Source organism: Schistocerca cancellata, chromosome 5 (assembly GCF_023864275.1).
Source record: "Schistocerca cancellata isolate TAMUIC-IGC-003103 chromosome 5, iqSchCanc2.1, whole genome shotgun sequence".
NCBI lineage: Eukaryota > Metazoa > Arthropoda > Insecta > Orthoptera > Acrididae > Schistocerca > Schistocerca cancellata.
In genome coordinates, this window is record NC_064630.1 from 147,074,172 (window position 1) to 147,098,450 (window position 24,279).

Genomic DNA, 24,279 nt, shown 5'->3' on the forward strand with positions numbered 1-24,279 from the left:
GTTGAAGGTGTTGGTCTACAAGAGTGGAGATTCTGTTGGTGGCAGCACAGTAACTGGCGACAATGGGGTGCCCTGGGTGGTTAGGTTTATGGACTTAAGGAAGCATGTAGAATGTAGTAGTTTGGAGAGTGATAGGGGTGAGTAGGGAGAGGGACTCGGGAGTGAGGTTCTGGGATGGTCCTAAGGATTTGAGGAGTGACCAGAGATCCTGCTGGATTTCTGGAATGGGATTGCTGTGGCAAGTTTTGTAGGTGGAAGTATCTGACAGCTGGCTTGTCCGCAGGTAGGATTATAAGTTTGGGATCAGTTTTTAAATAGTGGACTGCGGTTCTTGCTGCGAATGTTAGGTTAGTTTGCATGTTGAGGGATTTGGGGAATGATCGTGTGGCAAGGTTCAAGGTTAAGAAATTCTGGAAAGTCAACAGGGGGTAATTTTGGGGCAGTGGGTGTGGATCATGGTTGGAAGGAGGAGTTAACTGAGTTAGGCAAGGTTCAATATTCAGTTCAACCCTACCAGTCAGACTCTACCAAAGACCATGCACCCGCATGGCACCATCCTATGCCTGCCTATTCATGGGCCATCTACAGGAATCCTTCCTAAAAACCCAGAATCCTAAACCCCTCACCTGGTTCAGATTCATTGATGACATCTTTGCTCTCTGGATTGAAGGTGAGGACACCCTATCCATATTCCTCCAGAACCTCAACTACTTCTCCTCCATTTGCTTCGCCTGGTCCTACTCAACTCGACAAGCCACCTTCTTGGATGTTTGACTTCCATCCCAAAGATGGCTACATCAGTACCTCCATCCACATCAAACCTACTAACCACAAGCAATACCTCCACTTCTACAGCTGCCATCCGTTCCCTGAAAAGAAGTGGCCCTTGCGTTCGCCTAGCCGCCATAGTTGTCGCATCTGTAGTGACGAGCAGTCCCTCTCAGAATATACCAAGGGTCTCACTGAAGCCTTGACAAACCATAATTATCCTCGCAACCTTGTACAAAAACAAATCTCCCGTGCCTTATCTTTCCAGTCTCCCACCACCCCCCAAGGTCCCACTGTCCACTCAAAGAGAAGCACTCCCCTTGTAACTCAGTACCACCCAGGACTGGAGCAACTGAATTACATTCTCTGCCATGGTTTCAATTACATCTCGTCATGCTCGAAATGAGAAATGGCCACTATCCTTCCCACTCCTCCCACAGTGGTATTCCACCATCCACCATACCTACACAATATACTCATCCATCCTTACACAACCCTTGCTCCCAATCCCTTACCTCATGGCTCACACCCCTGTAATAGACCTAGATGCAAGACCCGTCCCATACATCCTCCCATCACCACCTATTCCAGTCCAGTCACCAACACCACCTATCCTATCAAAGGCAGGGCTACCTGTGAAGCCAGTCATGTGGTCTACAAGCTAAGCTGCAACCACTGTGTTACATTCTATGTGGACATGACAACCAACAAGCTGTCTATCTGCATGAATGGCCACCGACATACTGTGGCCAAGAAACAAGTGGATCACCCTGTTGCTGAACATGCTGTCAAACATGATATCCGTCATTTCAATGACTGCTTCAGAGCCTGTGGATCCTTCCCACCAACACCAGCTGGAACTTGGTGGGAACTTCCCTTGCAATACATCCTACATTCCCATAACCCTCTTGGCCTCAACCTTCATTAGTCACTGTCCTCACCCATCCAACACCTTTCCTGTTCACATTCCAGCACTACGCAGCCATCATTCCACCATCATACACAGTCTTTCTATTTCTCTCCTTTTCCACTACCCCCCCCCCCCCCTCTCCCGCCTGCCCTCCATCTAATCTGCAGCACTTCACTGTCTGCCATCCCCAGCATACTGTCCCTCCCCCTTCCCACCCCACCCCAGCCCCTCCTTACCCCCACACAGTCACCACTCCCATCATGCACTGGTGCTGCTGCTCGCAGTGTAGTTTCAGTTGCCTGAGACAGTAGTCATGTGTTGAGTTTGTGTGTGTGTGTGTGTGTGTGTGTGTGTGTGTGTGTGTGTGTGTGCGTGCGCGCGCTCTATTGCTGGCGAAGGCCGTAATGGCCAAAAACTTTGATTGTGAGCCGTTTTGTTGTGCCTGTCTGCAACTTAGCAACTCCATTATATGGTGAATAGCAAATTTCCTCTTCATAATATTGTTACATTCCATCCTGGATTTTCCATTGTTTGTATATAAGGTAATTAACTTTCAATTTGGTATAAATTAAAGTTATTCTTCTCTTTAAAAAATCAACCTAATAATATTTATTTGGAAACCGTACATTTACTATAGGTATCCCTGTAAGTGACTGAACCTGTAATGTGTCAAAGTATTTGTAGAGAGAATACAAAGAAAATGTATTAGCTGTGGAGCACACAGTAAATAACATGTATGGAGTATGCATCATGTATGAAGTTTAAAATCATACCAAAGTTTTCAATAAAATAGGTTTATGAAATGACTGACATCCGGTTAGTCTGGGCAAGTGACAGAGTAGTTAATGCACTTGGCTTCTCTTCGAGATGATGACTATGCAAGTCCCTGTCCAGATATTCAAAATTAGGTTTGTGATTTTCCTAAATTGTCAAAAGCAAATGGTCAGATTGTCCCTTTGAAAAGCACACAGCTGAATTCTTCCTCCAATCCCAGCTTGTGTTTGATCTCTAATGTCCTTAGTGTAGATGGGACACTAAACCCACATCTTCCATCCTACTATCCTTTCTTTCATGCAGGCTTTTGCTTAAAAAATCTTGTAGTTTTAATAGTGGCTTCTGTGTATGTGTGATTTGTTAATAATATGTACTCATTTAAATGAAAATACACCACGCACAAAGTGAATGAGACAGAAAATGATGTGCATTCCTTAACATTTGTACAGTGAAATGTGCATGGTTATTCCACTATATTGTCCATAGGTTCCCAGCAAAATTGAAAAATACTAGTTGTTAACTCTAGACTTTTCACATTTACAGTGAAAGGCTTCCATGTGGCTGACTCCCATAAGGAGTTTCTGCAGTACTACAGATCCTTTACTGTGTTGCATTACTTATTCCTTTTTTAAGTCTGCGTACTGTGAATTGTTAATTTAGGTACTTATCAATGACTGATGAGTATGGGCTCTGATGGCACCATAGAACATCTGAGAAAATAAAAGTATAATGTTCCAGCAATAAGTGAAAATTAATTCTTAAGTTTTGATGAATTTTGTTGAAAGTTCACTTTTTATAATTGAGTATGTTTTTCAGTATATATTTGAAGGTTTGGGACACCTGATTGCAAAAATCTTGATCAGCTCTGCACAGTACATCAGACAGATTGACGAAGGCGGAATTCGAAAAATGTGTCGCAATATTTTTGCTTTGCAACAGACTCTCACCAACATTACAATGGCCAGAGAGATAGCATTGGATCATGCAAGACATTACTTTGAGCTCTTCTATCTCACTCCAGAGGTAAACAAATCTCTTTTAGCTTACAAATATTTATTTTTATCTTTGCTTTTGGTTGTGTTATTACTTTACTAGTTCAAATGTTACAAATGTATATCAAATAAGAGTGGTACTAAAATGTTCGAATCACATTGGATTCATATATATAAGAAAGAGAATAATTGTATGATGATGTGAACTGGAGAGGGTTCTTGATTCACTTTGTAGGAAGTACCAGAAATTAATTATATGTGGTGACTTCAATATTAATTTTGTATATGATAGTGCAAGCAAAAGGATGGTGGTAGATCTCCTAAATTCATATGATCTGATGCAAACTGTGTTTTTTGCAACTAAGGTGCAGGGAACAGTAGCACAGCTATAGACAATATTTTTATTCATTCTTCATTATTAGATGGGCATTCTGTTAGTAAAAGCGTGAATGGCCTTTCAGACTATGATGCACAAATTTTAACACTAAAAGGCTTTTATACTCAAACATATGTCATATTTAATTATACTCTACATGGGAAAGTTAACCCAACAGCAGTAGAGAGTTTTTTAAAACTTGTCAAGGAACAAGAGTGGCAGGATGTTTATAGTGCTGATAACATAGATGATAAATACAATGCTTTCCTTAACACATTTCTCTTGCTCTTTGAAAGTTGCTTTCCATTAGAACATTCTAAATGAGGTATTAGCAGTAATAGGCAGCCTGGGTGGCTGGCTAGTGGGATAAGGATATCTTGTAGAACAAAGCGGGAATTATATCAAAATGTTAGAAGTAGTCACAATCAAGCAGTATTGTAAGGTGCTTAAAAATGTTATTAGGAAGGCAAAGAGTATGTGGTATGCAAATAGAATAGCTAATTCACAGGATAAAATTAAACCCATAATGTCAGTCGTGAAGGAAGTGTTTGGTCAGCAGCACACGGTCGACAATATAAAGTCAGTTCACAGTAAAAATATTTCTGTTACTGATAAATCAGATATATGTACAGTATATAACAATCATTTTCTGGGCATTGCTGGTGAATTAAAAAAAAATTAGTTTCTACAGGGAATCATATAACTTTCTTCGCAAATGCTTTTCCGAGATTGATGTCTGAAATACTCCTTTGTGATACAGACAAGAGGGAGACTGAGTCAGTAATTAAATCACTGAAGACCAAGGACTCTCATGGTTATGATGGAGTGTCTCACAGAATATTAAAGTACTGTGCTGCACATGTTAGCCCTGTGTTTAGCCATATTTGTAATTTTTCCTTTAGGAATGGTCAGTCTCCTGAGCAACTAAAGTACTCAGTAGTAAAGCCGCTTTATAAAAAGGGATAATGTAGATAATTTTAGACCTATTTCTATGCCATCAGTGTTTGCAAAGGCTATTTAAAACGCTGTGTATGTAAGGATAATTGATCATTTTATATCATACGATTTGCTATCAAATGTACAGTTTGGCTTTAGATGTTGTTTAACAACTGAAAATGCTATATTCTCTTTTCTCTGTGAGGCACTGGATGGGTTAAACAAAAGGTTTTGAACACTTGGCATATTTTTTGATTTAACTAAGGCATTTGATTGTGTTTGTAACATTACGAGTCAAGATAGCTGTAACGGAAATTGAATAGCGTAAAGTTATCATTAAAAACGCACGCCGTGCGATTTGTGACGATTTGGTTGGTCATAATAGTAGTAACATGCTTTTGAATACAATTAAAATATAACGGGGATACCTGTTTAGTGTTATTGGAAACAATATGTAGTAAATTAATGAGTAAGGTAGCCGATCCTATAAGAAGAGGTGAAATTGGGCATATTAAGATGTTTTGCTTTATGTCGACTAAGCCGATTACACGGCATCTTTTTTTCCGTTTACTCTTAGAAAAAAAAAACAAATAAGTAATGAAGTGCTAATTGTGCGTTGTGAAAAATATAGGGGCGAATTTTAAATAGCTACATTGTATAATCAGACTAACAAATGGACATTCAGTTACGCGAAATAGCGGACAGCGAAGTGTGGTCATTAAATTGAGTACACCTACAGGGCGGTCAATTCCGGGATAAGTCTATTCGCATCTCACGAGGGACGCGGTATTGAGACCGGTTTTTTTCTTATTATATCACGGAGAGCGGGCTTCAATTTATAAAAAGGAGAAAAGCTGTATCATTATCATTGACTGTTGGTGTTAAGCAACCAAAACTGTTCATCAAAGGGTTTCGGTGAATGAGTGGTGAATGCGAAATGAAACTGTGAATGAAGTTATATTAAATAAAGCAGAAGAGACAAGACAGTTTGGTCGTATCTGTTATTATTCCATCAACCGTAACATTTCTTCTCGTTGTACGAAGCCTTTATAGACGATCGTTATGACAATTTGCTTTGAAGGGACCTCGTTACGAGTTAAGTTTGGGGACCTGGTCAACAGGGGATAGTTCGTAGATCTTAGCTACTGCAGCTATTCTGGAATCAGGTGCTACCGTGACCGTTGTGTGTTGTCAATGGCTTAAGGTCATCATATCTCATGCTCTAAGATCGACGCGCCTTTCCTCTTGGTATAACGGTGTCTCACGGTAACAACGACAACGCCGACGGCGAAGGAAGATACGGTAGATGTTGATCACAAAATATTGCTCCAGAAGTTGGACCATTATGAAAAAATGAATGAGGAACCCACCTGGTAGAATTTTGCACAGAGCATAACTTAATCATAGCTAACACTTGCTTCAAGAATCATGAAACAAGGTTGTATACATGGAAGATGCCTGGAGATACTGACAGGTTTCAGATAGATTATATAATGCTAAGACAGAGATGCAGGAGCCAGGTTTTAAATTGTAAGACATTTCCAGGGGCAGATGTGGACTCTGACCACAATCTATTGGTTATGAACTGTAGATTAAAACTGAAGAAACTGCAAAAAGGTAGGAATTTGAGAAGATGGGACCTGGGTAAACTGAAGGAACCAGAGGTTATAGAGAGCATCAGGGAGAGCATTAGGGAATGATTGACAAGAATGGGGGAAAGAAATACAGTAGAAGAAGAATGGTTAGCTTTGAGAGATGAAATAGTGAAGGTAGCAGAGGATCAAGTAGGTAAAAAGATGAGGACTAATAGAAATCCTTGGGTAACAGTAGAGATGTTGAATTTAATTGATGAAAGGAGAAAATATAAAAATGCAGTAAATGAAGCAGGCAAAAATGAATACAAACGTCTCAAAAATGAGATGACACGAAGTGCAAAATGGCTAAGCAGGGATGGCTAGAGGACAAATGTAAGGATGTAGAGGCTTATCTCACTAGGGGTAAGATAGATACTGCCCACAGGAAAATTAGAGAGACCTTTGGAGAAAAGAGAACCACTTGCATGAATATCAAGAGCTCAGATGGAAACCCAGTTCTAAGCAAAGAAGGAAAAGCAGAAAGGTGGAAGGAGTAGATAGGGGGTCTATACAAGGGCGATGTTCTTAAGGACAATATTATAGAAATGGAAGAGAATGTAGATGAAGATGAAATGGGAGATATGATACTGCGTGAAGAGTTTGACAGAGCACTGAAAGACCTGAGTCGAAACAAGGCCCCGGGAGTAGACAACATTCCATTAGAACTAGTGACAGCCTTTGGAGAGTCAGTCCTGACAAAACTCTACCATCTGGTTAGCAAGATGTATGAGACAGGCAAAATACCCTCAGACGTCAAGAACAACATGATGATTCCAATCCAAAAGAAAGCATTTGTTGACAGATGCGAAAATTACCGAACTATCAGCTTAATAAGTCACTGCTGCAAAATATTAACATTAATTCTTTACAGATGAATGGGAAAACGGGTAGAAGCCGGGCGCGGGGAAGATCAGTTTGGATTGCGTAGAAATGTTGAAACACATGAGGCAATACTGACCCTATGACTTATCTTAGAAAATAGATTAAGGAAAGGCATTTCTAGCATTTGTAGACTTTGAGAAAGCTTTTGACAATGTTGACTGGAATACTCTCTTTCAAATTCTGAAGGTGGCAGGGGTAAAATACAGGGAGCGAAAGGCTATTTACAATTTGTACAGAAACAAAATGGCAGTTATAAGAGTCGAGGGACATGAAAGGGAAGCAGTGGTTGCAAAGGGAGTGAGACAGGGTTGTAGCCTCTCCCCGATGTTATTCAATCTGTATATTGAGCAAGCAGTAAAGGAAACAAAAGAAAAATTTGGAGTAGGAATTAAAATCCATGGAGAAGAAATAAAAACTTTGAGGTTCGCCAGTGACATTGTATTTCTGTCAGAGACAGCAAAGGACCTGGAAGAGCAGCTGAACGGAATGGACAGTGTCTTGAAAGGAGGATATAAGATGAACATCAACCGAAGCAAAATGAGAATAATGGAATGTAGTCGAATTAAATCAGGTGATGCTGCAGGAATTAGATTAGGAAATGAGACACTTAAAGTAGTAAAGGAGTATTGCTATTTGGGGAGCAAAATAACTGATGATGGTCGAAGTAGAGAGGATATAAAATGTAGACTGGCAATGGCAAGGAAAGAGTTTCTTAAGAAGAGAAATTTGTTAACATCGAGTATAGATTTAAGTGTCAGGAAGTCGTTTCTGAAAGTATTTGTATGGAGTGTAGCCATTTATGGAAGTGAAACATGGACGATAAATAGTTTGGACAAGAAGAGAATAGAAGGTTTCAAAATGTGGTGCTACAGAAGAATGCTGAAGATTAGATGGGTAGATCACATAACTAATGAGGAGGTATTGACTAGAATTGGAGAGAAGAGAGATTTGTGGCACAACTTGACTAGAAGAAGAAATCGGTTGGTAGGGCATATTCTGAGGCATCAAGGGATCACCAATTTAGTATTGGAAGGCAGCGTGGAGGGTAAAAATCGCAGAGGGAGACCAAGAGATGAATACACTAAACAGATTCAGAAGGATGTAAGTTGCAGTAGGTACTGGGAGATGAAGAACCTTGCACAGGATAGAGTAGCAGGGTGAGCTGCATCAAACCAGTCTCTGGACTGAAGACCACAACGACAGCACAGAATTTAACAAAACCTGACATTTTAATTTCACAGAACGGGCATGTGATTAGTGAAACTGAACAGTTCAAATTTCTAGGTGTTCAGATAGATATTAAGCTGTCGTGGAAAGCCCATGTTCAGGATCTTGTTCACAGACCTAATACTGCCATTTTTACTATTCAAACAGTATCTGAAGTGAGTGATCATTCGACACGAAAATTACTCTACTTTGCTTATTTTCATTCGCTTATGTCATATGGTATTATATTTTGGGGTAACTCTTCCCATTCTAAAAGGGTATTTTTGGCTCAGAAACTGGAGGTTTGGGCAGTAAGTGGTGTAAGTTCACGAACCTCTTGTCGACCCCTGTTCACCTGTCTCAGTATTTTGACATTGGCCTCTCAATATATATATTCCTTACTGTCATTTCTTATTAACAATATTATCTTATTCCCAAGAATATGCAGCTTTCACTCGGTTAATACTCGATAGAAATCAAACCTGCATTTGAATCAGACTTCCTTAACTCTTGTGCAGGTAGGTGTGCAGTATACTGCTGCATCCATTTTCAATAAGCTACCACTCAAATTCGAAAATCTTAGCTGTAATCCATGCACTTTCAAATCAAAACTTTAGAGTTTCCTCATGGGTCACTCCTTCTATTGTGTCGAAGAGTTCCTTGAGAAATTTAGCTGATTCTTGTTGTATTGTTGATTGCGTTTACTTAAACTTATGGACTGACTTTTTCAGGTTCATAAACATTTATTTTTATCTGTTATTACTTTTATGTTGTAATTTCATGTACTGACACGTTCCATGACCTTGGAGATTTGTTCCTCAATTTGGTCCTGCAGAACTTGGTGTGTAAATAAAAACAAATAAATAAATAAAATACTCACCCTTGTTCTTGACAAAAGCAGACTATGAAAATCATTCTTGCACAATAATACGTTATGACCTTAAATATGGTGTGTGTGTGTGTGTGTGTGTGTGTGTGTGTGTGTGTGTGTGTGTGTGTGTGTCTACGTGTGTGGTGTTGTTGTTATGCATAGTTTCACTGCAATCATCTTTGGAGATTTGATTTGCACGCTAATTGAATAATTTATGAAAATTTTGATATTTCAGAAAATTGCTGGGCAAAGATATACGTAATCACTGATCTACTTATAGGTACTGCCTCCCTTCTCGCACATGCGCGCCCACACACACACACACACACACACACACACACACACTGCTTTTTTTAATATCAGATTAAAAAGATATTGGGACTGTATTGCTTATCACAGAGTCCTGTGATTCAGAAAGTAATCTGTTAAATGCATTTTAATTTGCACCAAAAATTCCCCTTATAACTGCAGTTCTTAAATATAAAAAAAAATTTACAAACAATAAGACTTCACCTTATGTTTTTTTCTATTATATTAGTTTTTTTTTCCTCTCTCTCTCTCTCTCTCTCTCTCTCTCTCTCTCTCTCTCTGGTATAGTTCATAAATTAAATGTGACTTGAAGAAATAGATGGGTAACTGTTAACTTTCATCTTCAAGACTTTTTTCTTGTGATTTCTTATGATTTATAAAAATTTCTAATACCTTTATTATATTAATCTTTTTCACAACTATAGAGAATTTAATATATTCCATTAAACTTTTGAATGTGTGTTCAATATGTATTGGAATGTATGATTTTGTGTGTTGATCATTTATGTAGCAGTTTATACATCCGTGGGATATTGTGTGCAAACTTCTGCCTCTGCAGTGTAAATACAGAAAATTAACAGAAGTAAGAAATGTAAAGTAACACACACCCAATACTATATGTAAAATCAGCTAACTTATAAAACACATCAAAATGGTAACAAATACGTGAAAAATGTAATTGTTGCAATAATTTTGTTCATGCAGACCTCACGTGAAAAAGCTGAACATACCTTCATTACCTTTCAAGTACATCTTGGGAACATAACTGTTTGTCAAGAAATGTAAGATTAATAAATGGAGAAAACACACACACACACACACACACACACACACACATATATATATATATATATATACATACATTCACAATTCATTGCCCAAGACAAGGCAGGAAGATAATATTCATGTCATGTCTACAAACACTAACAGATGTCATAATAAAATATATAGCTTGGGGATAAAACTGTACAACAAATTTTCAAGTATTATAAAACCTATCTAAAGTACACAAACACTGTTCAAACAGGCCTTGGAAGGCCCAGCAATACCAATCGACCATCATGTCATCCTCAGCCAATAGGCATCACTGGATGCTGATATGGAGGGGCGCATGGTCAGTACACCGCTCTCCCAGCCATTATCATCTTTTGTGACTGGAATAAAACCTAACGCAGATCTAGAAACATCTGTGAAACAAGTGGTAGTGAGCATCCATGGGTGCATACAAGCCTCAGTAAATCCATTTATGCAAGAAAACTAACAATCTCAAAAATGCCAAATAATGCTAATAAATTACAAACTATGTTTAACTCAGGATAATTTTCAATTTCCTGCCGAGCACATTCCTTCTAGGTAAAGGCATCCATTAACAGGCTGACCATACCTCCTGCCAGTGATGAATCCAACATGGTTCTTGGATTCACAGGTAGAGCCAACAAGCATCAAACTTCCGTAAGGCAAGACAGACAGGGAAAGGGATCCTGTATGAAAAAGGAAGATAAAAACTTCCTGATCTTAGGCAAAAAGACTAAAATAAACAGCATTTCTCTCATTTCATTGACATGCTCATGTAACCATAGTCTGCAGAATTGTATTCACTATTAACCTTGAAGTCTCAGTTTTAAGGGGGGTCTGAAATCTTATTGACAGAAGCTGAATGAAGCAAAATGAGTGTAACTGAATAGTGCCAAATGGTACTTTTTGTGACCTCTCTAAGGCATTTGATTCTGTGAATCACACTATTTTCCCAAGTTATGGGACTGAGGGTATAGCCAGCCTGTGGTTAAAGTCGTGTCTAACCAAAAGACTACAGAAAGTAGTACTGGGTATAATTCAAGCACTATAATCAGGGGATGTTATTCTGAGTGGAGTGAAATCATGTGTGTGGTTCCCCAAGACCCAATCTTATGCTTGCTATTTTTCCTCTTTATAGAAATGATACGGATCTAGCATACAACAAGCAGAATTAGTTCTTTTTGCATATGAAACTAGTATTGTAATCAATTTAAGCATACCTATACCAACAGAAGAAATGGTAAACAATGTTCTTAAAAGCATCGAGATGGAGTATTGACAATATTATGAAAAGGATAGATCGCTACTCACCGTATAGTGGAGACTGACAAGCGCAACAAAAAGACTGCTAAACAAGTAATTTTTCAGACAAAGGGGCTCCTTCTGGATTAGACAAAACACACACACACACACACACACACAAACACACACACACACAAACACACATACACACACACACACACACACACACACACACACACACACACACACACACACCTTTCCACTGTCTCTGAGTGCTGAGGCCAGACTGCGAGCAACTGTGAGGAGAGAGGGGGAAGAATAGTAGGGTAGGGGTGGGGGACATAAAGTGCTGCTGCGGGAACAGTCTGTGGCCTCAACTTTTGTTTGTTCTGTTTGTTCCTGTCCTTCACCCACCTGTCCCCTTCCCTGCTCCCATTCCAACACTACACCGCCTTCTATCACATCAACAAACCCACAGTCATCTTTCCCATCCTCTACTTCTCTCCTTTTCTGTCCTGCCCCACCCTCCCCCCTTCTCCCCCTCTGCTCCTCCCCTCCATACCTCCCCTCCGTTTAACCTGCCAACTGCACATATCTGCCCTGCCTTGTCCTCGCCATGTCCCTGTAAGCTCTCACAACAGCAATTTACAACCCCTCACCCCTACTCTGCTATACCTACCCCTCCCCCCCCCCAGTCTCCTCCTTATCCCCACTGCCCAAATTGCTTTTCCCATCATGCTCAATTGCTCCCAGTCTGGCATTGGCAACCAGACACAGTGGTCATGTGTGTTACAGTTGTGTGTGTGTGTGTGTGTGTGTGTGTGTGTGTGTGTGTGTGTGTGTGTGTGTGTTTTGTTTACTCCAGAGTAAGGCTTTTTGGCCAAGAGCTTACTTGTTTAGCAGTCTTTTTGTTGGGTCTGTGTGTGACTCAATAGCTCCACTGTATTGTGAGTAGCAGTAAATCCTTTTCATAATATTGGCGTTCTTAAAAGTACCATTGACTGGTTTTCTGCGAATGGTCTCACCCTCAATTTTTAAAAGCTACAACATACTCAGATCTGGACATGTCAAGGTACTACCCCAGTGGTAAGTGTAACACATGATGGGGAAACAATAAATAGGATGGAAACTTAAAAATTCTTAGGTGTCCATATTGATGTGAATTTAAACTGGAAAAATCACATTTTGGAACATATAACACAACTTAGTTTGGCCATATTTGCACTTAGAATTATTGCATATCTTGGAGAGAGAGAGAGAGAGAGAGAGAGAGAGAGAGAGAGAGACAAATCAGTAAGTTAACATATTTTGCATATTTTTATTCAATGATGTCACAAGGGATAATATTCTGAGGTAACACATCTTTCTTAAAGGAAGTCGCCATTGCGCAAAAATGTGCTGTAAGACTATGTGGTGCTCACCCCAGATCATCTTTTAGACACATTTTTAATGAATTAGGCACTCTGACTACTGCTTCATAGTATATTTATTCCTTCTTGTAGTTTATTGTAAATAATACACTGTGGTTCAGAAGGAACCATGATGTACATAATTACAATACCAGAAGAAAAAAATGAGATGATTACTTCACTTTAAGACTGTATTTAGCATAAAAAGAAACGCATAATGCCACAACTAAAATTTTTGATAGCTTGCTCAGTAATATAAAATGTCTGACAGACAACGAAGTAAAATTTGAAAAGAAACTGAGAAGTTTCTCTTTGAAACCTGCCTATTTTATAGAACTTCAGTTGTTCTGATGTGGAAAAGGTGGTGGGTAGTAATCACTCACTCACATATGTATATTTAATAATAATAATAATAATAATAATAATAATAACGCGGTCCCTAGACGGCCAAAATCGAAAAAAAGATAAATAATAATAATAATAATAAAATTAAATAACTTGTAAATATTCAGTATATAGCCATATTTACAAATTAATTTGCAGTGTGAATGTAAAATTCCACATCATTGTGATTTACCATGCAAATGATCACTAGAACATGAAACTATCTAACTAATGGAAGAAGTGTTCATTGAATTTGAAAAGAAAATTTTGACAGCTAATCTGACCAAAAATCCCAAGAAGTTTTGTTCATACATGAAGTTAGTAAATAGATAGAACTATTTATTCAGTGATTCACTGGCACTGAAACTGAAGATGAAAAAAAAAAAAAAAAAAAAAACTAGAATACTGAATTTGGTCTTCCAAAATTGTTTCTCTGCGGAAGATTGTAATATCATTCTTCTGTACAACAATTGCATGAATGATGCAGTGGCAGATATTGAGACAAGTGATTGTGAAATAGAAAATGAACTAAAATCACTTAACAGCAGAAAGTATTCTGCACCAGCTCGGATACCTGTAACATTCTACAGAGGTTATGCAATCTTTCTCCTCTTCTAGTTGTAGTTTATCCTTCTCATTGGAGCAATGAAGGATACCAAGTAATTGGAAAAAGCACAAGTCATTCCCATTTTCGAGAAGGTTCATTGAACTTCTGTGTATAATTTTTAGATCTATATCACTGACATCAGTTTTTTCTATGGAATCTGCGGGCTATGTTGTTCAGCACAAAGCATTTTATTTACAATATGCTATACCACCTCAACTTGATGATGTTATGATGTTGAAGAACACTGCAGCATGTACTGCCAGCTGCGGTAAGTTCATCAATCACCCGTTGAAAACAGTCAATACCCTTAAAAGCTGCCAGCTGCAAATCTTCCGACTTAATAATATTTATATCTTAATAATATTTTGTGTCATATTATTGAATTTAATTTAATTTTAATTGTAGTTCATTGGCAATATACTCCTTTTTTAATAACTGGCTTTTAGTGCATGTATTTATTTGTGCACCACTTCTGGTCAATCAATTGTTGATTTGGTTGTCAAGCATAATTCTTCATTCAGAATGGATTGTATTTCTCTAATAATTCTATTTACTAATTGTTCTTGTCACTGTTTTAGTTTCTGACTTCCCTCCAGCAATAATTAGTTATAATATAGTTCTGCTTTTCTTCATATTTTATTTTACGATTACCTTGGTAGTGGCAATAATGGACTTCATCTCCTAATTGTTCTTTTTGCTGGAAGGGACTGTAATGCAACAATCTCCATATTTCTTGAATAACATATTTCACATATAAATTCCATATGTTGTTGATAATTGTGTACAATAACTTTCCGCTAACATCAAACATCCAATCAGTGTGTCCATCTTGAAACTTCTACATACAAGTATATCTAAAAACAATGATGATGTGACTTACCAAACGAAAGCACTGGTAGGTTGATAGACACACAAACAAACACAAACATACACACAAAATTCAAGCTTTCGCAACCAACGGTTGCTTCATCAGGAAAGACGGAAGGAGAGGGAAAGACGAAAGGATGTGGGTTTTAAGGGAGAGTGTAAGGAGTCATTCCAATCCAGGGAGCGGAAAGACTTACGTTGGGGGGAAAAAGGACAGGTATACGCGCGCGCGCACACACACACACACACACACACACACACACACACACACACACACACACACACACACCATACCCATCCGCACATACACAGACACAAGCAGACATTGAAAATGTGTATGTGCAGATGGATATGTGTTTGTGTGTGCAAGTGTATACCTGTCCTTTTGTCCCCCTAAGGTAAGTCTTTCTGCTCCTGGGATTGGAATGACTCCTTACCCTCTCCCTTAAAACCCACATCCTTTCATCTTTCCCTTTCCTTCCCTCTTTCCTGATGAAGCAAGCGTTGGTTGCAAATGCTTGAATTTTGTGTGTATGTTTGTGTATGTTTGTGCTTGTTTGTGTGTCTATCAACCTGCCAGCGCTTTCGTTTGGTAAGTCACATCATCATTGTTTTTAGATATATTTTTTCCCACGTGGAATGTTTCTCTCTATTATATTCTTCTACATACAAGTTTATACATAGAATGAAGCATTCAGAGTTATAGTTCAAGTAATAGTTCATTTGGTGATATTCTTGTCAAATTGAAGCCGTGTCATGCAATCATCTACTATACATGATATTTATATTCCCAACTATGTTTTGGCAACGTCTTATTGCAGGAGCTATATGGACAAAGGAGGAGTAGCTGTATATGTAAAAAAAAACAATGTCTTGTTCACGGCAATAGATGTACAAAGATTCTGCTTTGAGCTACATTTTGAAGTATGTGCTATAGAGGTGCCAGACACTGTCTCCAGATTAACAGTTGTGGCAGTTTACAGGCCACCATCTGGTAATTTCAAAGTGTTTGTTAAACAATTAGATACTCTTTTGTTGTACTTAAGTAGAAAAAATAGGGGCATGGTAGTTGTTGGGGATTTTAACATAGATTTCTTGGTTAATTCTCCCTGCAAGGTGGAGTTTGAAAATCTTATGTGCACATACAACCTTGTTCCCATGGTTAGCTCGCCCACCAGAACCACAACCTCTTCCAGTACTCTCATTGATAACGTTTTTGTTGATCAGAGTAAAGTCAACCATATTAATATTGAAATGGTTATAAATGGTCTGTCTGACCATGACGGACAACGAGTTACTTTCAACAGCTTGGGAATTCCTCTGAGTGACACCTCACTTAGATGGAAAACAGTAAGGAAAATAAGTGAGGAAGCTATTCAAACATTCAGATCATGTCTTCAGCATACTGACTGGACACCTGTTTATCTAGCAGAAACTGCTAATTCAAAATACAATTTATTCACAAATGAGATAGCAGGTACCTTTGAAAGTGTATTTCCAAAAAAGTCATACAGAGTCCAACCTGCTAGGTCTGCAGAAAAACCATGGCTCACTAAGGGCATCATAGCTTCCTGTCAGAGAAAAAGACAACTCTACATAGCATCAAAGACTTCTAACAACCCTGCTCAGCTAAAACATTATAAACTCTACTGTAAAATTCTTGCCAAAGTAATTAAAAACTCTAAAAGTATGTGTATAGCATCTGAAATTACTAATTCTGAAAATAAAATTAAAACAATCTGGAATGTGATAAAGAGAGAAACAGGGACTGTAAACTACACAAAAGACAAAAATATTGTTTTAACTGTTGACAACTCAGAGATAACTAATAGTGAGGAAATTGCTGAAATCTTTAACCAACATTTTTTAACTGTCCCAACACAGATAGGTTGCCATGGTTCTGTAGATAAAGCTGCCTGTATAATGAAAAATAATTTTCCAGAACCTTTCAGTCAAATAAGTGTGCTTCCCATTACTGCCAATGAAATCAAAAAAATCATAGAGTCTTTGAAAAATAAACATTCTGCTGGTATCGACGATATTTCAAGTAAGCTGTTGAAGGCTTGCTGTAGTGAAGTGACCGAAGTTTTGTCTGACATCTGCAACACATCCATGCAACAAGGAGTGTTTCCAGACAGAATGAAATACTCTGTTGGCAGGCCCCTGTACAAAGCAGGGGATGCTACAAATGTGTCAAACTACCGCCCTATCTCTCTATTAACAACATTTTCAAAAGTCCTAGAAAAAGCTCTGTACAACAGGATTGTGGCACACCTTGGTGACCTGAACATCATTAACAGTCAGCAGTTTGGTTTTCAAAAGGGAGTTTCAATAGATAACGCAATTTTCTCAATCACAAATGATGTTCTAGAGTCTATAAACAGCAAGAGGCTGCCAATTGGTGTCTTATGCGACCTATCAAAGGCATTCGACTGTGTAGATCACCAGATACTCTTCAAGAAGGCCTGTCATTATGGAATTACAGGACCTGTAGGGAACTGGTTAAAATCGTACCTCGAAAATAGGAAGCAGAAGATTATTCTAGATATTTCAGATAGTGTATCACAATATATAGTGGACTCTGGGTGGGGAATTGTGCAGCATGGAGTGCCACAGGGATCAGTGCTTGGGCCCTTACTGTTCCTCATATATGTTAATGACCTGCCTTTATCCATCAATAAGCAGTGTAAATTTACAATGTTCGCTGATGATACGAGCATTGTGGTGGATAATGTGTCAACTACTGACTTAGAATCCGAGGTCAATGATATCCTTAAAGAAGTTCTGTGTTGGTTTAGTATTAACTCCTTTTCAATAAACCTGAAAAAAAACAATTTTATCCAGTTCCAGACAACCCACAAAAAACCAAAAGAAATAGTTATCACACAGAATGATCAGATGATAAAGCAAGTGTACTTATCAAAATTCCTAGGCGTATACGTGGACAGTAGGCTGAACTGGGAACATCACGTTCTACAAACACTAAAACGGCTGACGTCGGCAACATTTGCTTTACGAATTTTGTCACGCTTCAATGACATTACCATCTTCAGTCATGTGTTATGGCATCATCTTCTGGGGCAATACACCTGCTGCAAAGAAAATCCTCACAGCACAAAAAAGAGCAATAAGAATCATTTGTGATGTACCCCCACGAACCTCATGTCGAAATCTTTTTAAACGACTTGAAATACTGACAGCAACATCTCAGTACATATATTCACTGATGTGCTTCATAATAAATAACCCCACTCTGTATGAAACAAATTGCCTACATCATGAACATAACACCAGAAGAAAAGAGGATTTCCACTGTGAGTTAAAGAACTTGACACTTATTCAGAAAGGGGTAAAGTACGCTGGAACAAAAATTTTCAATTCCCTACCCAACAGCATCAAAAGTATAAGGAGTAGTATATCAGTATTTAAACGTAGCTTGAAAAATTATTTACTTGAGACCTCACTTTATTCAATAGAGGAATTCTTTCAGAGAAATAAGTAAAACCCAGATTGGAAAGATGTTTTTAAATTTTTTGACACTGTTTACTGTTAAACTAATGTAATAATGCCCTAATGTAAAAATTCCTGTTTTTCTCATTTCCATTTTTGGGTCACTTTTAAACCCAAAGTGGGAAGTTTTGATTACTGTTCAAGGTTAAAATAGATGCAATAATGCCCTAAATATGAAACTGCTATCTTCACATTTATGTTGACTAGTTTTTAAGCTAATAAGTATGACTTTTGTGCACTGTTGTTAATACTATAACAATGTCTTTATTCTATGTATTTTATTATGTACATTGACACGTTCCACATCTGAGTGACTTGCTCACATGTACAGATCTATGGAACAAGTATATAAATAAAATAAATAAAAATAATATGCAGTGTATCTGGCTGCCATCTTCAGGTTAGAACACTGTTTTCTAACCTTGCTAGAACTCTATGTATATTGTGTCTAGGTGATGACATGATCCAGTTCCAGATCCAACAAGACTATCACCAGTTAGTATGCTGGGGATGTCTATGTAGTCACTATAGTTCATTTGTTTAAATTTTATGATGACTGTTGTTAGTGTTACATTTATATGCTCAGAGGACATTGTACTTCTCCTGGTAGGCTTGTGGTGCAGGGACCTCATATATTCACATCCACGCAGGTACTTACTGTCACTAAGTTACTGTGATTGCCATCCCACCTTGAAGACATGCATCATCCCTAGAAATGATTTTCCACATCAATATAAAACAATAAATGTGCACAGTAGTTGTATTCTCCTATATAATAACTTGTTTTATAGTTTTTTGTTCACAAGTATGTTTCATCAGTAAGATACGTAGGGATAAACATTGCACTTATAGAGTGGTGTGTATGTCTCCCTTTCCTGCACCTTTTATGAGATAAACACTTTTGCAGATTTGGAATTAAAATATGCACTTTTCTAACCATGGATACTGTTACTGTAGTTCATTTCTAATACTATGGAAAAAGTAGATATTGCATAATACTCAAAATAGTCATTATGGGAGTATGATGCTGTATTCATCTGTATAAGAGTTTCAGATTAGAGACTCTTTTCTTCCATTGTCTATGGAAGAAAAAGAAGTCAAGGTTTCTGATTTGTAGTACAGAAGCTTTTCTTAGATTTCAGTATTTACTGATTTATTTCACATTTGTGATTCTCAGTAACATATTAACACTTCACAAAGAAAATTCCACCCCGTACTAAAGAGAGCTGCTTTATAATTGCTGCTTTTTCATATTAACTAAATTCACAGTGCATGCACATAAACTTGAGACACTATATTTTCTCATACTTGTTCCCAATTGTTATTTGAGACAAAACACAAACACCTCACGCACAGTTCACATAGTAGATGTTGTCTCAGCAACAGCTGTACATCGACACCTACTGTGATGCTCAGTCTGTTCTATATGTTGGAACATAACTGTCCAGAATGTTCCAAAAACAGTAATGACTCGAATTACAGTTTTTCAATAGCAAATAATTCAAACAAAGTTACAATTTTTTAAAGTTTACAAAAATGTAAGTATAAATTTAGTAGCATTGTTTGCTTAAATAACTGAAAAATTTAAGTTTTAAGATTCTTCTATATGTTAACATGCTTGAGGCAATTAATATTTGGCATGTTCTACTGTGTGATTCTATTTATGAAAAATTAGGTCTGATTTTGATAGACAATAATGATTTTCCATTTGTATAAAGGGAAAGTCTCGGTTGTACAGTTATTTATATGACAATTCTATTTACTGAATAAACAACTTCCCTAAACAATTACATTAGCAGTCTGTTGGCAACTATCTGAAATGTGTGGCCATTTTGATAATTCACATAAAGTGGAATACAAGATTAATTAACAGAAATATACACAATTATTATGTTGCCTTCCACTTAGGAAAGAATGTAAAATTTAGAAAGTGTACAATGTAAAGATTTGTAAAATATGTATCACAAAATTTGAAACTGAAATTTAGTTAAACATTACTGAAAATACTATTCAATATGAGCTCTGTTCAAAAAATTATGGAACATTTGTAACTTGACACCAATGGTGTGTTGGAGCGAAATGCAGTTGGCATCCTGGCACATGTCTGTGTTTAATGTGCAACTGCCAGAAGCTTAATTATTGTATGTCTGTCAGTTATTGTTCAGTGCTGTATTTAGTAGAATTTTGTGTCACACAGTTTGCAAATTTCGAAATGGCAGAATAAGAGGAACAATGCAGCTGTATCAAATTTTGTGTGAATCTCAAGAAAATCTTTGTAGAGACACATCAAATGATGCAGGAAGCCTACAGTGATAAGTGCTTAAGCCGTACTCACTATTAAGAATGATTCACATAGTTTAAAAATGGCCTGATGGAAGATAAAGATGACCCTCGTTCAGGACACCCTTCGATGTCTCCCAATGATGCTCATGTCAGGAACATCAACAAAATTGTGCATGCCAATTGAAGATTGAGTGTCCACGAGATTGCAGAAGAATGTAACATTTCAGTTGGACCACGTCATGAAATCCTGACACAGCATCGTGGAGTGCATTGTGTTGCTGCCAAGTTTGTCTCTCAGCTCGTGAGTCAAGACCGGAAAGACCTTTGCCTCACAATCTGTGAATAGCACTAGGATCATGCGTATCAAAATGAGATGTTCCCTAAGGCCCATATTTCTCCTGTGAACTTTTTTTTTATTTCCAAAATTGAGAAAGGACAAAGATTTGCAATGGCAGATGAAATAAAAGAAAATTTACAGACTGCACTTCGCATGATCCAGCAAGAGGTGTACCAAGACTGCTTCCGAAAATGGAAATGGCATTGACAGCAGTTTATCAATTGTGGAGGAGAGTATTTCGAATTAGACTGTGCGCAATAAGTAAAAGGTAAGCATACAAAAATATTGTGGTCAAAGTTCTGGAATTTTTTGAACAGACCTCGTATTGTGGCTTTTGGAGGCCGTTATTTTAAAAATCAGAGTCAAATGTTGTGGTTTAGGAGCCTACAAGTTTTGTGGATGTTGAACTAATATATAGTTAACACTTTAGTGGGATCCCTTTCATAAATGTATTTTTTACTGTCGCCAAAATACCTCCTTACTTTATCGACCGGTGGTTCACATTTATTGGGAAAAACTTTTGTAAATGTTGTAACTCTCTCATGATACTTTTCTTATATGATAACAGTCAGTATGTGTGAACTTCCCACTCCCCCCCCCCCCCAAAAAAAAATTAATTAATTAAAAAAGAATTTAAAGAAGTTAAATAAAACAGCTTTTTCCATGTAACACAGTGAGAAAAGATAAAATGATGCTTTTTCAAGTTACATAAAAAATGAGATGAACAAAGGTTAGATGTTTTCTCAGATCTTGTCTAACAAGGAAACGGCCTTGCTGTGTAATTAATGCACCTATTAAAATTTTTTCTAAGTAATCAGAACTCAGATCTCAAAGAGAGCACACATTCTTGCAAAAATCAACTCCACCTATGAAAGAAATAAAGATCGAGATAAAAAGAAAAACGTTATCATATCTTTAATAATCTTGCCAAATATCTTAAAAATTCAATTGGCGCCTACATAAACTGGCATCCTATGGAAATCACTCCCGTGCCAACTTCTAAGGTAAAAGTCATGTTCTGTAGTGTTTTGAGACAGACTAGACATCCATACCCACTCATTAGCTGTGTTCTGTGCCTGTCTGACATATTGTGTTGGGAGCAGACCTTAATATAATACAACAGGTGTAAAATTTCCTTATTATAATGCAACTTTTTGTTACTAAATAGACAGGTCATGTCAAAGAATACCATAATACAATATTTAAAATGATAACATCAAGTCATACACTGCACGTACTTTAAAAGAATTGACTGTCGTGTAACTAGCAAGTCTTATAGGCCTACATAGATGAAACTCGTTACACTCAATAAAATGCAAACTGTGAACAGTATTGTTGATGTACTTTGTTCATAATCAGTTTATGAACATTAAATCTGAGAAAGAAATGTATGGCCTTGGGCTCTCATGTGTTACAAAACATTATGAATTGTAGATTTGCAGAAATTAAAAAAAATAAAATAAAAGTTTTTAATAGTTCTTTGTGAGACACACATTAGTGGAGAACCGTGCAAATGTAACGAACGGCTGCCTACGAAATAATCAAATAGCTAACATTTTCCAAATTACCATAATAAATAGAAAAATACTCTTTGCTGTAAAATTATGGAACAGAATTGATGCCCATTGCTTACAGTTCACAAGGCAAAATTCTTAGTACTGCCAACAGAATATAAAAAAACATAAAAGTATTATCTTTTTGAACAAATATAATAGGAAAGTTCTGGTAGAATCCAAATAATTTAGGAGTGAAGGAGGCCACTCACCAAATAGCAGAAGACCAAATGCTACTGTTATTCGGTGAGCGGTCTCGTTTATTCCTATCTTTTGGAACTACTAGCTCCCATTCTCAAGGAGGAATGTTAAAAAGGAAGGGCAGGACAGACCCCTGCATGAGAGGGACTTGTATTATGCCAATGTTTGACTATTACAGTCAAATGTTTGTCATGCTACTACATTACATCCTTCTTACTAATCAAATTGGAAATTCTTTTTCACTGATGAATTATATCATTTTACACTGATTGATGCCAGTTCGTAGTTCCTCTGACTTTTAATGTTAATTTGAAGAAAGGAGAACAATCGTCTCTTGGATTTGATAACGTGTAAAGTTGCATTACTTGCTAAGATTGTCATTTAAATCTTATTGACATTGGCAGCCTTCAGACTATGTTTATATACAAGGTGTATAACTTTGCTTCTGCCATTTGCCGATAGGTGGCAACAACGGTAAGTAGCGGTTGAACGAAACAGATTGCAGACGTCAGGCAGTTAGCTTGGACCTCGGTCGACATAATCTCATTCGAACATTACTCTATTTGTGTCAGCATCGTGAAGTTGTTCTCGATTGAAAATGACAGTTTACGAGCCTAATTCTCGTCATTTGCAGGAGGTGTAACTGTTTTGTTTCAATATGAAGAAAATAGCAGCTGAGTCTCATCAAATGCTCTCAAGAACGTACGGTAAGGACGCTGTTAGTGAAAGAATGTGTTGTAAGTGGTTTTGACACTTAAAGAACTGTGATTTTAACGTCGTAGACCGGAATAATGGTGGAAAAGAGAATGTTTTCGAAGGTGCAGAATTGGAGACATTGTCGAGTGAAGACTCGTGTCAAACTCGAGAAGAACTGGCACGATCAGTGGGAGTGACACAGCAAGCCATTTCAAAATGTCTCAAGGCTATGGGCATGATTCAGAAAGAAGGAACTTGGATCCTGAGTGAGCTGAAACCAAGAGACATTGAACAGCATTTGTGCTTCAGAGGCACAAACAGAAGGGATTTCTGCATCGCATTGTGACTTGGAACAAAAAATGGGTTCATTACGATAACCCTAAACGCAAAAAATCGTGTGGATATCCCGGACATGTTTTCACGTCAACGGCCAAACCTAACATTCACGGCTCCAAAATCGTGCTCTGCATTTGGTGGGACCAGCTCGGCATCATGTACTATGAGGTGTTAAAACCAAGTGAAACAATCACAGGTGCTTGTTATTGAACGCAATTAGTGCGTTTGAGCAGAGCATTAAAAGACAAACTGCCACAATAAGCGAGAGGCATGATTAAGTGATTTTGCAGCATGACAATGCTTGACCACACATTGCAAAAGAGATTAAAACATACTAGGAAACGTTAAAATGGGAAGTCCTACCCCACCTGCCGTATTCTCCAGTCATTGCTCCCTCTGAG

At 37.7% G+C, this 24,279-nt stretch overlaps 1 protein-coding gene across 2 annotated transcripts in view; it reads left to right on the plus strand.

Annotated features, from left to right (window-relative positions):
- The window catches only part of LOC126187413 (exocyst complex component 4), a 282,045-nt gene that overhangs the window by 250,829 nt on the left and 6,937 nt on the right, over positions 1–24,279 (plus strand). For both annotated transcript variants that reach the window (XM_049928480.1, XM_049928481.1), the window contains one exon: positions 3,269–3,475. In XM_049928480.1, the coding sequence (XP_049784437.1) occupies positions 3,269–3,475 (207 nt within the window). The remainder of the gene's footprint in view (positions 1–3,268; positions 3,476–24,279) is intronic.